The 12,427-nt window shown below is 38.5% G+C and overlaps 1 protein-coding gene across 1 annotated transcript in view; it reads right to left on the minus strand.

The window, feature by feature from the left end:
* STYX (serine/threonine/tyrosine interacting protein) overlaps positions 1 to 10,796 on the minus strand; it is a 36,231-nt gene extending 25,435 nt beyond the window's left edge. Inside the window, exon 1 of the mRNA XM_039240494.1 lies at positions 10,461 to 10,796. Within this exon, the coding sequence (XP_039096425.1) occupies positions 10,461 to 10,517 (57 nt within the window). The 5' untranslated portion in view covers positions 10,518 to 10,796. The remainder of the gene's footprint in view (positions 1 to 10,460) is intronic.
* Between the last annotated feature and the right edge of the window lie 1,631 nt (positions 10,797 to 12,427).

Here is a 12,427-nt window from a genome sequence, read left to right on the forward strand (position 1 = left end):
AAGGAAAGCAGAAAAGAATGTGGTGTTTGCAGGGCAAGCAGCTATGGCTAGGTGTTCCACCAGAAATACCCCCTTGTGTGAGCCAGTTTGAAGCTTTCAACTTATGTAGAAGTGCCCTGAGTTGCCCTAAAGTAACCTTTACAATCCAACCATGTTTTTGACCAAACAATGTATGCACTAGTATGCTGACATACTTATGCATACAAAGTTGAACCCAAGTGACTACAAATAACAAAATATGTATAAGCTCCTTTTATGTATCAAGTGCCCTGGCTCTGTTCCCTAGCACACTAAACAAAAGCTTCATGCATGAACCCCAAGGGGAGACAGTGCTTTGAGAGTCATTTCCCTGTCTCCGTACCTGTGACAAGTAATAAAAACTCTTCGCTTTCAATACTTCTTTAGGTTGTGTTCAATTTAATGCACCCCAAGCAGCAAACTTCCTGAGTTTGGCTACAGAAAAGACAGAATAGTACTCCTGCAATGACAGTCAGCAATTTTTTTTTTTAATAAAGAAGAGAAAGTATTTTTTGTCTTTCATGTTGAAAATGGATCTTGGCAATGTAGTAGAAGTAGACTATAAACCTGAGAAGCCATGTCTTGAGATCTACTGATCTTTTATGGCCTTATTTATTACTTTTGTTCTTTTAAAATGGGAGCATAAAAGAACACACAATTAAGTGTTAAAAGGCCTAAACATGAATGTAGAGTGTTGTGCCTGATTCGTGAGTCCCGAGACCCCTAAGGAGCCGTCACCGATGCAAGTACATAAGGGTCTTTATTACAAGCTCGAGCAGGGGCTCACCTGTCTACCGGTGCAGCGGCAGCAAGGAGAAGACTCAAACAATGGCAAGCAGGGTTTTTATGGAAAGGGAAGGGGGTGTTACAGTGCACATGTCGTACATTTTGCATCACCACATAAGCACCAATCATAATTGTACAGCACCCATGGTTATAGTTTTGACCATTCAGTATCCGTGAGGCGTCCGTTACTTTTGGCGGGACCCAATCATGACCTTTGAGAATCCCTTGAAAATGACCAATTATAAGGTGAGCTCAAAGGGCCTATGTGGGGTTTAGGCAAGCGGTGAGTGATTGGCTAGTTTGTACAGAGTAACTACCTGCAGTTCCCAGCCCTGACTCAGACCACAGAAATGTTACACAGTTCTTGTGATTGGCTGATCCGAGGGCGGGCCTGAGGGTGGCTTCAGCTGAAGCTTTTCCTGGAATTAGGGCTACGTGCAGCCAAGGTGGCTCTTAATGGAGGACTTCATTTCAGGCTCTTCAAGAGCTCAATGGATTTTTATAAGCAATATACCCATGTAACCACCATCCAAACAAATAAAGATTTCTGTATCCCAGAAAGTTCCCTTTCTCTTCTCAAGCAATACCCTCTCTTTCAGAGGTGACCACAGATTTCTATCAATATAGATTAGTTTTGCCTATTCTTGAACTTAATATAAATGGAATCACAATAGTACTATTTTATGTCTGGCTTCTTTCACTCAACCTAATGCCTGTGAGATTCATCCATGGTGTGTGTATGTTAGTAGTTTGGTCCTACTAACCTGTTTTTATAACACCCAAAAGGCAACACTCTCAGTGAATGATAAACTGGGGAGGTTGGGGGGTGGGGAGGGGAAACAACTCCCCTCATCCCTGTAGGATGAGTACCTTTGCTTTTCTGAGCTTTGGCTCTGAGTAGAATATGGTGATAGTGGTGGGGTGGGGTCTTCCTAACCACAATCTGGACTTTGTTCAACTTTTAGCATTAGAATTCAATTATTTTTGTGATGTCAAGTGAAAATTGAATGTCAAGTGGTCCTGGGTAGATTGTGTCCATGGGTTCTTGGAAAAAACAAATTTATTTTGTCTCTGGAGAAGCATATCCTAAACCTAGATCAGAAACAACTCACAGAGATGAATTCCAAGAACTCACAAATTAAGAATCAAATTTTAAGAGGAGGAAAATACAATATACATTTAGTATACAAAGAAATGAGAGCATCAGAAGTATGACCAAGGATTAAGAAAATTTTTTAAAGAGAACCAAAAGGAATATGTAAAATGAAAATGTACAACTGAAATTAAAAATCGTTGGATAGAGGGGAACCTGGCTGGCTCAGCTGGTTAGGCATCCGACTTCGGCTCAGGTCATGATCTTATGGCTCATGGGTTCGAGCCCTCCATCGGGCTCTGTGTTGATAGACCAGAACCTGGAGTCTCCTCTCTGTCCCTCCCCCACTCGTGCTCTCTCTCTCTCAAAAATAAAACATTAAAATTTTTTAAAATAAATAAAAAGCAGTGGATAGACTAAACAGAAGAACACAAATACAGAATTTGTGAACTGGAAAATAGAATGACCTAAATTCAGAATTGAAAAATATGATCAGTTAATAGACAAAGATAGAATTAAAAGTCTAACTTCCATAAAATCTAAGTTCCAGAAGGAATGGAGAGAAAATACAGGAGAGATAATATTACACAAGATATTAATAAGAATTTTCCAAACTTGTCAAAGACACCACACCCCAGAAATAAATAGCCCAACAATTCTCAAGAAAGGTAAGGAAAAGAAATACAAAGGTAAATAGCAGCACACCAAACATAAATATCTGGAAAAGAAATCTTGATCCTGACCCCTCCTCACCACACCACACTCTGAACCCTCCTCACATACAAACATCTTGCCTTTCTTCACTGTTGTATGTATTCCCAACACTTGATGACAGTGCCTGGCACACAGTAGGCACTCAATACATATTTGTTGAATGAAAAAAAGAAAACAAAGGTGTATGTGTATAAACATAAACACAAAAATGATAAAACTTCTATAAGAAACAGAGTATCTTTGCAACCTTGGGAAAAGCAACGATGTCTTAAAGACGGCACAAAAGATATTAAGCATAAAGGAAAAAAATTGATAAATTCAATTTCATGAAAATTAAAAACTTCTGCTGAATGAAAATACATTGTTAAGAAAACAAAAAACAAGCCACAAATTGAAAGAAAATATTTATAACTTATACACCCAACAAAAGACTTATATCCAAAGTACATAAATATGTATCAACAATAAAGTGACAACTCATTTTTTTAAGTGGGAAAAGAACTGAACAGATATCCCAACATGGAAGATATATAAATGGCCAACAGCACAAAAAAAAGGGCTCAACATCATTGGTCATTAGGGAAATTCAAAAAAAGCACAAGATACTACTACATAACTAATAATGGCTAAAGTTAAAAACACAACACCAAATGTTAGTGATGGTGTAGAGCAACTAGGACTCTCAAACATTGCTAACTGGAGTGTAAAATGGAATGATAAACATACAGCTACCTTATAATCTAGCAATTCCGCTCCTAGGATTTATCAAAGAGAAACAAAAACATATGTCCACAAAAAGACTTACATAAGATTATTTAAAGCACCTTGATTCATCAAAACTCCCCAAAACCCAAATATCTATTATATATTCATACAATGAAATATTCAGCAATAAAAAATCTACTACTACTCTTAAGTACAATATACGTGAATTTCAGATATTATGTTCAATAAAAAAGCTATAAACAAAAGAGTCCACTTTACACGATTCCATTTAAAATTCAAGAACTGACAAAACTATAGTTACAGAAATCATAATATTCATTGTCTATTACGGAGTAGGGTATGGGTTGCCTAGAAATGGACATAAAATAACCTTCTACATAGACAGAACTAGTATATATCGTGTTAAGAGTAGGATTACACTGGTGTATATACTTAACAAAACTTACTGAATTGCAGACAATATTTGTGCATTACACTCTATGTAAATTTTACTGCTACTTAAGAAAAGAGAGGATGCAGACAAAACCAAGATATTAAATACAAAAGAAAGACAATTAGACTGTCCTTGACTTAACTGCAAGAATAAAAGCCATAAGACTAAAGAATAATACATTCAAAGTAGTGAAATAAATAATTGTGAATCTAGAATATATGCTCAGAAAATCATCTTTCAAGAACAGGAGTGCTATATAAAATTGATTCCATACAACCAAAAACAGAGAGTTTACTACCAGCAGACTCCTATTAAAGGAACTTCTAAAAGCTATTTTTGAAAAGGTATTGTTTTCTCTATCTTATATTTCTGCATTAGGCACAGAGAGTCTAAGCAACTGAGCTAAAGCAGTCTGACTCCAGAAACACTGACACTATATAGCCTCTCAATGTAAGAAGGAACTACATAGCAAACATAGTAATCAAACACTGACTACATAAAATGATTAAAATAGGGATTAACAGAAATAAAAGTATATAACTTCCAAGCCAAGAGAGGGTGAAATGTAATCAATTTGTGCAAAATGAATTTTTATTTGCTTCTTTAACTTACCAATATGTTATAACCTTTTATATTAAAAAGTTTTTAAAGAACTTAGGCCAAACACTGTCATTTTCATCATGGCACCCCTAACACTGAGCATAGTGCCTGCCACAGAATAAGCACATGACAGATACGCATTTTGGAGATACATAGCACTTGATTCTATGACTCTTTCTTTTTCCCCCTTTCTTAAAAAAAAATGATTCTTGATTAGTCTGACAGCCTCATCTTCCTGAAGAAACTTGTCAGAGATGCAAGAAAGAAGAAAAGTGGTTAAAGAATGTGTACTTTTGAGTTTACCTAAAATGAAATCTCTAAAAATTATGCATGAAAAAAGAAAAACAAGAGGACATATATAGTGAAATGGTGTACATATATTCCAGGGAATATCTGGCAATAAATATGCCAGAATGCACTCAAAGACACAGGATAAATGTGCTTCCATCTGGAATATCAATTTTACCAAGAGATTTTTTTTTTGGAAAAAAGTGTCTTCAGTGGCTATTACTTTAAAACATTTTTATATTAAAACAAACATGACCATATGGGATAGAGTGCAAAATTTACCTTAAGTTTTAAGTGAAACAAGAGGCTTCAAAGAAATTTTGAACTTCCAAAAGGCTGTATACAATAGAACAAGTATGCTATATTTATACAAGGAAAATATTACAGGAGTAAAAAACAAGTTGTATAGCAGAAGAGAATGAAAAATTATTCCTCCTCACCCAACAAATAAGCACACAGCCTACTTTTGTGACCATCACATTTACTGTAATAGGTATGGATCCTTTGAAATCTATTTGACATTAACTATTCCTAGTGCTCGCATTAGATTTTGATCTTAAGCGCCTATCATCTTTGTTTACCTAGCTCTGATTATTACTGTGCAAAACAAATTTAATCTTGCCTTGTCTACCAATTCTGCCAATGCCTTTAGCATACTAGACCAAGATTTTAAGTCATTCATGTTCACAGTCTTGTTCTACCAGACATCCATCTGTCTGAACAGGTTTCTAACAACCAAATCTTATATTACAACCAAGCCTATATTACACTCAATCTTAATCTCAGCCTGCCCACACTGCTGCTAAAATCCATCATTTTAGGGGCGCCTGGGTGGCTTAGTCGGTTAAGCGTCCGACTTTCGCTTAGGTCATGATCTCGCGGTTCGTGGGTTCGAGCCCCGCATCGGGCTCTGTGCTGACTGCCAGCTCAGAGCCTGGAGCCTGTTTCAGTCTGTGACTCCCTCTCTCTCTGACCCTCCCCTGCTCACGCTGTCTCTCTCTCTCTCTTAGAAATAAATAAAAACATTTAAAAAAAAAAAATCCATCATTTTAGATATGGCAGTAGTAACAGGGCAGATTCCCAATATCTATTATGAGTTATTACTATAGTTAATTAGAATTGGTTTCCCAAACACAGATGATTAGTCCAGCAGTCCAACCATATTTTTCCAATCAAAGCAACCCAGCTAAACCAAAATACCCTTAATTGTGATATACACCATGCTACTGCTGAAATTTAATTCACAACTGAAAATCCTTCAATCATCAACATGACCTAGAAGGTATAGCATATTAAAACATCTTTCAGGTTCTCTCCTTTCTTCTCATACAATGCAGTTACATGAGCTTTATTAAAATTGCACTTTGGGTACAGAACTTGAACTTAGGGGATAGGAAATGTTATAAAAATGTTCAAAGATCGGTAAGTAAATTCAGCAAAGGCTATAGGCTGTAATCATTAGATAAAATAAAAAATTAATTTCTATCAGCACATGGATCAGGCTGGCTGAAACCTATAACCTTTAGAGATACCAAATAAGGGCACCTGGGTGGCACAGTCGCTCAGGTCATGACCTCATGGTTCCTGGGTTCAAGCTCTCCATCGGGCTCTGTGCTAACAGCTCAGAGCTTGGAACCTGCTTTAGATTCTGTGTCTCCCTCTCTGTCTGCCCCTCCCGATTGTGCACACACACTCTCTCTCTCAAATAAGCACTTGGAAAAAAAATTTTAAATACCAAAACAGATTATAAATGCATGTGCACTCTCTCATAAATAAGTAAATAAGTAAATAAATAAATAAATAAATGTTGAAGGGGTATACACAGGCAGAAGGGCATTCAAGTAAGATGATTTTAAGTCAGTTACTCATAAACCTAGCAGCCATTAGAATTATCTGGCTCCATCTCAGATCAGTTAAATCAGAAGGTGATGATAGGGCCCAGGAATGGTTATTTTTTTTAAAATGGTTATTTTTTTGGAATTACCCTTGGTAATTCTACTCTAGTCAAGTTTAAACAGCAACATTCTATATTTAAAGGATCTTCAGTCCGAAATATTAAGCAATTCCTATTTTTTATTCTGTACTATGGGGATCAAAAGAGAAAACAGAAAGTTAACATTTAAGTTGCCAAACTGCAAGTGAAATAAATTATACGTTCTTTCCGAAAAAAAATTTTTTTCTCAATTATAAAACCAACAGCCCTAACTATGCAACTAATTTATTTAAAAATTGGTAGTGTAAGCTGCTCTTCTTCATATCTAAAAGGAAACTACTGAAATCTTGTCATAAGACTCTACTATCAAAACCAATCAAGATTCTTGCATTAATTCAATAAACATTTGTTAAGCTTATGGTATATACCAGACACTGTGCTAAATGCAAGAAACAGTGGGAAATAAGGCAGGAACATTTTGGTAAATAAACTCCCTTATGAAACTTTCAGTATCATGGAGAACAGACATTGAGGAAAGCCATCAGTATGGTATCTGTTCCCAGGTAGGTATAAAAATACCAAGTGCTACAGAGACTTGTGTACCTATAGGATTAAACTATGGGTGGGGTGGGGGGCGGTGAACAGGAGGAGTTGGCAAAATCAGGGAATGCCTTTATGAAAAATATGTTACCTAAACTGAGATCTAATTCAAGAGCAAATATTAATTGGGTGAGGCCACGGTTAGTGCCAGGTGGCCAAAGCAGGGGATAATAGCAAATGTAAAGGTCCTGGGGGATGGCGGGGTGGGGGGAGGACCTAAAACATTACAAATCTGAAAGAAAATGAACATGGCTAGGGCAAACAGATAGGTTACAAGGGGAAGAGAAGCTCATGAGGTTAGAAAGGGAGGCAGGAGCACTTGGGTGGCTCAATAGATTAAGGTCCCGGCTCAGGTTGTATTCTCACAGTTCTTGAGACTGAGCCTCTCATCAAGGCTCTGCACTGATAGCCCGGAGCCTGCTTGAATTCTCTTTTTCTCCCTTGCTCTCTGAAGCCTGCTTGGGATTCTTTCTCCCTCACTCTCTGCCCTTCCCTCACTGGTGCTCTCGCTCTCAAAATAAATAAATAAACTCAAAAAAAAAAAAAAAAAAAAGGTAGGCAGATGCCAGATCACACACAACTTTGCAGATGTTAAGGGCTTGGGGGAGCCTGGGTGGCTCAGTTAAGCCTCTGACCTCATCTCAGGTCATAAATTTATGGTCTTGAGTTCAAGCCCCATATTGGGCTCTGTACTGTCAGTGTGGAGGCTGTTTTGGATCTTCTGCAACCCCCCGCCCCCCACCGTCCCTTCCCTGCTGGTGCTCTATCTAAAATAAATGAATATTTAAATATAAAAAGAAATTTAAGGTTTGAACTTCTCAAAACTATGGGGAATCACAGCGAAGTTTTAAACAAAGGCATGATCATCTTTTTCCAAACCAATCTGAACACCGCTAAATTTTTGCTAGCTCTGTCCTAAAAGAATGCCCTGACCAGTACTTCAAGAAACAAGGAAGTAATATTCTTATAGAGATGATAGGCTCATCAAACTGTCATGGCTTGATCACATCAATCATTAAGAGCATGCATAAATGCCTCTCTACTTGAATTCTGTTTTTACTAAAGCAACCTTTGGACTGTAATTTAGGTTTCCTTGAAATACTTCTCAGGTGGAAGAACAAAACTCATATTGGCTGGTCACCATAACTACATAGGACCATTTGATAATTTATGTATTCCATAGCAAATTAGAAAATTAACACTGTTTTATTAGTTTAACACGAGTGCCCTATTTAATGGTTATTTATAGTTCTGTCTGCCCAGAAAGCACCCTCCATCTTCTGTGGAAATGCTCCTATGATTTTGGTGGGAGGGCTACCAATGATAAACCTCTCTCCCCTGGCCGCAAGTGGGTATATGACCTAGACTGGGCTCCTCATTTTATTTGCCCCTTTCTGGCTATAGGAACTCATCCAAAGGATGGGCACATGACCTAAGTTAATTAGGCCAACCTCTAGACTTTAAATACTGAAGTTTAGAGATGTTATTCTTCAAAGTGTAAGCTATGTAAGGGTATGACCTTGGATAGCTGACAGGCAAACTCTGTTATCTGTGGAGAAGCCAGAGTAAAGGCAGAAATAGTCAAAGTAGAGACAAGCACAGATAAGAGGCAGAGCCAGTTCTAATTCATCATAATACTGTCTAGTAAGTCCCTGAGACCAGCTGTATCCCCACCTTTCTGGAATTACTTTTCTTTTTGCTTAAGCTAGTCTGAGCTGGTTTTTGTCACTTGCAACTAAAAGAAAACAAACATCCAATGCTAAGTAAAAAGGAATGAATTGGCTTTCAGTAAATAACATTTGCATCATTATCTACTGGGCTTTAAGCATTATTTCCATCCTTACACAGGAAAGAAAGCTATCTTCCCAGTTAAGACTATCACAATTACAGGGATAAGAAATATTATATACATAATAAAAGATTAAATTCAAGTCTGCAAACATTTTAAACTATAATTTTTAAGATTAGATCAGGGAAAAAATTGAAATGAAAAACAATGAACTAGGAACTAAGACCAAGGTTCTGAACTGCCTTATGCTGTTACCTTGGCATATCACATATTCTCAGTAAATTACAATTTCTTCACCTGAAAAGAGAGAATGCTCTCTATTATTTCTAAGGTTGCTTCCAGGCTTAAATCACTGAATCATTTTTAAGGACAAAAAGCATATTCCTCATTTGCTTTATTCCATATTAAACAAAGAAAAAAGTGTAAATTCAATTTTAACTAACCTAACTTAAACTTTCTTTCCCTATTTAAGAGTCTACTCTTAAAATATGAAATTCTGAAAAGACTACTAACACAAGCAAAGGATCCCTCCAAATAAAAAATGTGAACACCAAATGAAGACAGTCAAAGGAATCAAGATTTGGTATAAACTGAATGGTTTCTCAAAAAGTTTTATTTTCCAATTAATTTTAAGATATTTAGAACTAGAAATTTTCATTTCTTTCTTGATCCTATTGGGGCATAACTGAGTATCCTTGTCTTTTTTTTTTTTTAGTATCCTTGTCTCTTTATTTAGTCTTAAGAAAATTCTAATTAAGTAGTCTGCAACATCACAAAGTATTTTAAACTAGCAACAGATGGAGAAAAAACTCAATACAAACGTTAGTCAAGGGAGAAATAAGGTGGAGTAAAAAGAACCCCAAATCAGAAATCAGGAGAACTAGTTAAAAACAATTTCATTCTCAATAACAACTCCCCTCCACAAGTTTCATGACTGAAGTTTTTAGACTGAAATGAGTTAGCTTTGTGACATTTTATTCTGCGGATCACAGCCTTCCCTCAAAAATACCAAAAAACAAAATAAAACAAACTACTCTGGAAAACTTTTTGAAGGAGCACTTCGAAAGTTCAGGCCCCAGATCTATTTCACATGTGGGGCCATGTGTCCCACATGCGAAAGGATGACACCAAATATACCCCTCAAATTAGGATTTAAAACATTACCCTCGTACTGCAGTGGCAATAAAAAGGGGAACCTTACTCAAAGTCAGTCCTCAACACAGAGCCCGGGGGAGAAAGGACTAATTTTGCCCTTCCCTTTTAATTAAGCAGACCAGACCCAGCAGCCCCTCCGCCGGGGTCTCAGGAGGGTCAAAGAAATTCGGTGAGTGAGGCTCCTCCCCAAGGTCCCAGGATGTCCTCAGGAGGCAACAGGGCTCCGGTGGAGCGTGGGGACTTCGACGGTTGGGGCCTGGGGTCGCCCCGCGGCCGAAGAGCCGCACGGGGAGGCCTGTGCGTGGCAGTCACCGGACAAACTCACCTCGGCGTCTTCTTTGCACTGCGGGAGCGAGGGGAACTCCAGCTTCACGTCCTCCATGGTCGCGGCCCCGGGGCTTGTGGGCGGGGTGGGAGTGGGAGTTTTATCCGGCCCGCCCGACCCTCGGGCTGCCAGTGACAGAGAAAGGGAGGAGGGTGGGTGGGCCGGACGGCTGACTGGCGGGCAGCGGGCTTACAACTAACACACGCAGATTAAAGGGTCCCAGCGACTCCGACGGCGACGGCGACAGCGGGGAAGAGGGTTGGGCGGCTCATACCCCGCCGCCATGCTGCTGCCGTCTCCCTCCCCCTGACTCCCCGCGCCCCTCAGGCCGCACAAGCTCCAGCACTAGCAAGAGCCCAACAACCGTCTCCCCTCCTTCCCCCCGCCCACCCCTCGCTATCCTAGCCAATCCCAGCCCACGCTTGCCTTCGGCCCGCCCCCGGCGGCCTCCAGGTGTCAGCGCGCCGCTGCCCCGCCCCTTCGCCAGAGCGCAGACGCGGGGGGGCGGGGCCTCGGGGAGCAACGGCCGAAGCTCACCGGGTGTGGAGGAGGTGGGGCTGCGGCAGGAGGCAGGCAACGACTGAAGGTCCTGGGAAAGGCAGTGGGACAAACCGCTCCAGCTCTACCCTTTCCCAGATCGGACGCAAATCTGTAGTGTAAGAACAGGCAAACATCCCAGCCACCAGAGACTGGCATCCGAAAGGAAAACTGTAGTTTCTCCCCTCAGAATCCTGCGCAATCTGTGGTGAGGTTATAACCGAAAGAGTAATAAATGAAGAGTTCATCTTTAAATTGTGTTATGCTACACAGAAAATGAAACACCCATTGTGTTTAAGCAAATTGAAATGGTGGACTTTTCAAGAATACTCCCGAATATGACAGCTAGAAAATCTCAAGAAACGAAAGGCAAATATAAAATCCTAATAGAAACAACTGATAGCTCACTCAGTAAATTACACATCATACTGAGGGAAGGTCTCTCCCTTTAATGCTACGTTTATCTTAAAATAATAATTATATGTAATAGAAATATATTAAACTACATGGTTTTCAGTATCTTTTAAAAAGGAGTTTGAGTCTGTTAATACTATTAATACTATTAATAGAAGTGAGGTATATACTTTCTCTGCGTCTAGGGAGATACTGTTATCTATTTTAAACAGATGAGGAATATCAAATTTGAAGCGGAAGAATCCACACTTCAACTTTCAAGACTTGTAAACCAAACTGTTTCTTAAAACCAAAAAATAAAGTAAAAAAGGCGAGAAATTCATTAAATTGCAAACTACAATGAATAAAGTTAAAAGAATCACATGGATATTTGACCTAGACTTCCTTGACATATTATTTTTATATTGTCATATTTATGAAACACACTGCCAACATATATAGAAATAGAACCGTTCCATAACTTGAGTATTAAATGGTTAGCTTGAGTGCTCCATTTTCTCTATCACTATGTAAACTATTCTCTACCTTTTAAAATTATAAAAAGACATACAATACTCTGCAAGTAACTTTTTAATTTGAAAAGTGATTGTATGATTACCCAAGTCATATATCGCACATTCTTCAGTGTTTATGAAAGTGAAGTCAAGTTGTTTTTGTTTAAACAGCATCTTTAATAAAATAATCTCAGTTTACACCCAGCGATGATTTCCTATCTTAATCTGTTAAAGCTTTAATTCCACATGATAGAAGAATTGTGTGTAGGTAACAGAACTTTTGCTTTGAACATTTCTGACATCAACATCCCACACTTAGCTTGGTATCCATAGATACCTACATAGTCAATGGGTAAGCTTGGGAAATAATAAATCTCCTTAAATTTTAGTATATGCAAAAATATGTACGTCTGACTTTTTCTGGGAAGAGGGTCCACACCTTAGTATTCTGAAAAGGGAACTATCTTACATAAATCAAAACCAAGTCACATTTGTTAGCAAATAGTACTTTTAATCGTAATC

Source organism: Hyaena hyaena, unplaced genomic scaffold (assembly GCF_003009895.1).
Source record: "Hyaena hyaena isolate Hyena2069 unplaced genomic scaffold, ASM300989v1 scaffold_175, whole genome shotgun sequence".
Taxonomy (NCBI): Eukaryota; Metazoa; Chordata; class Mammalia; order Carnivora; family Hyaenidae; genus Hyaena; species Hyaena hyaena.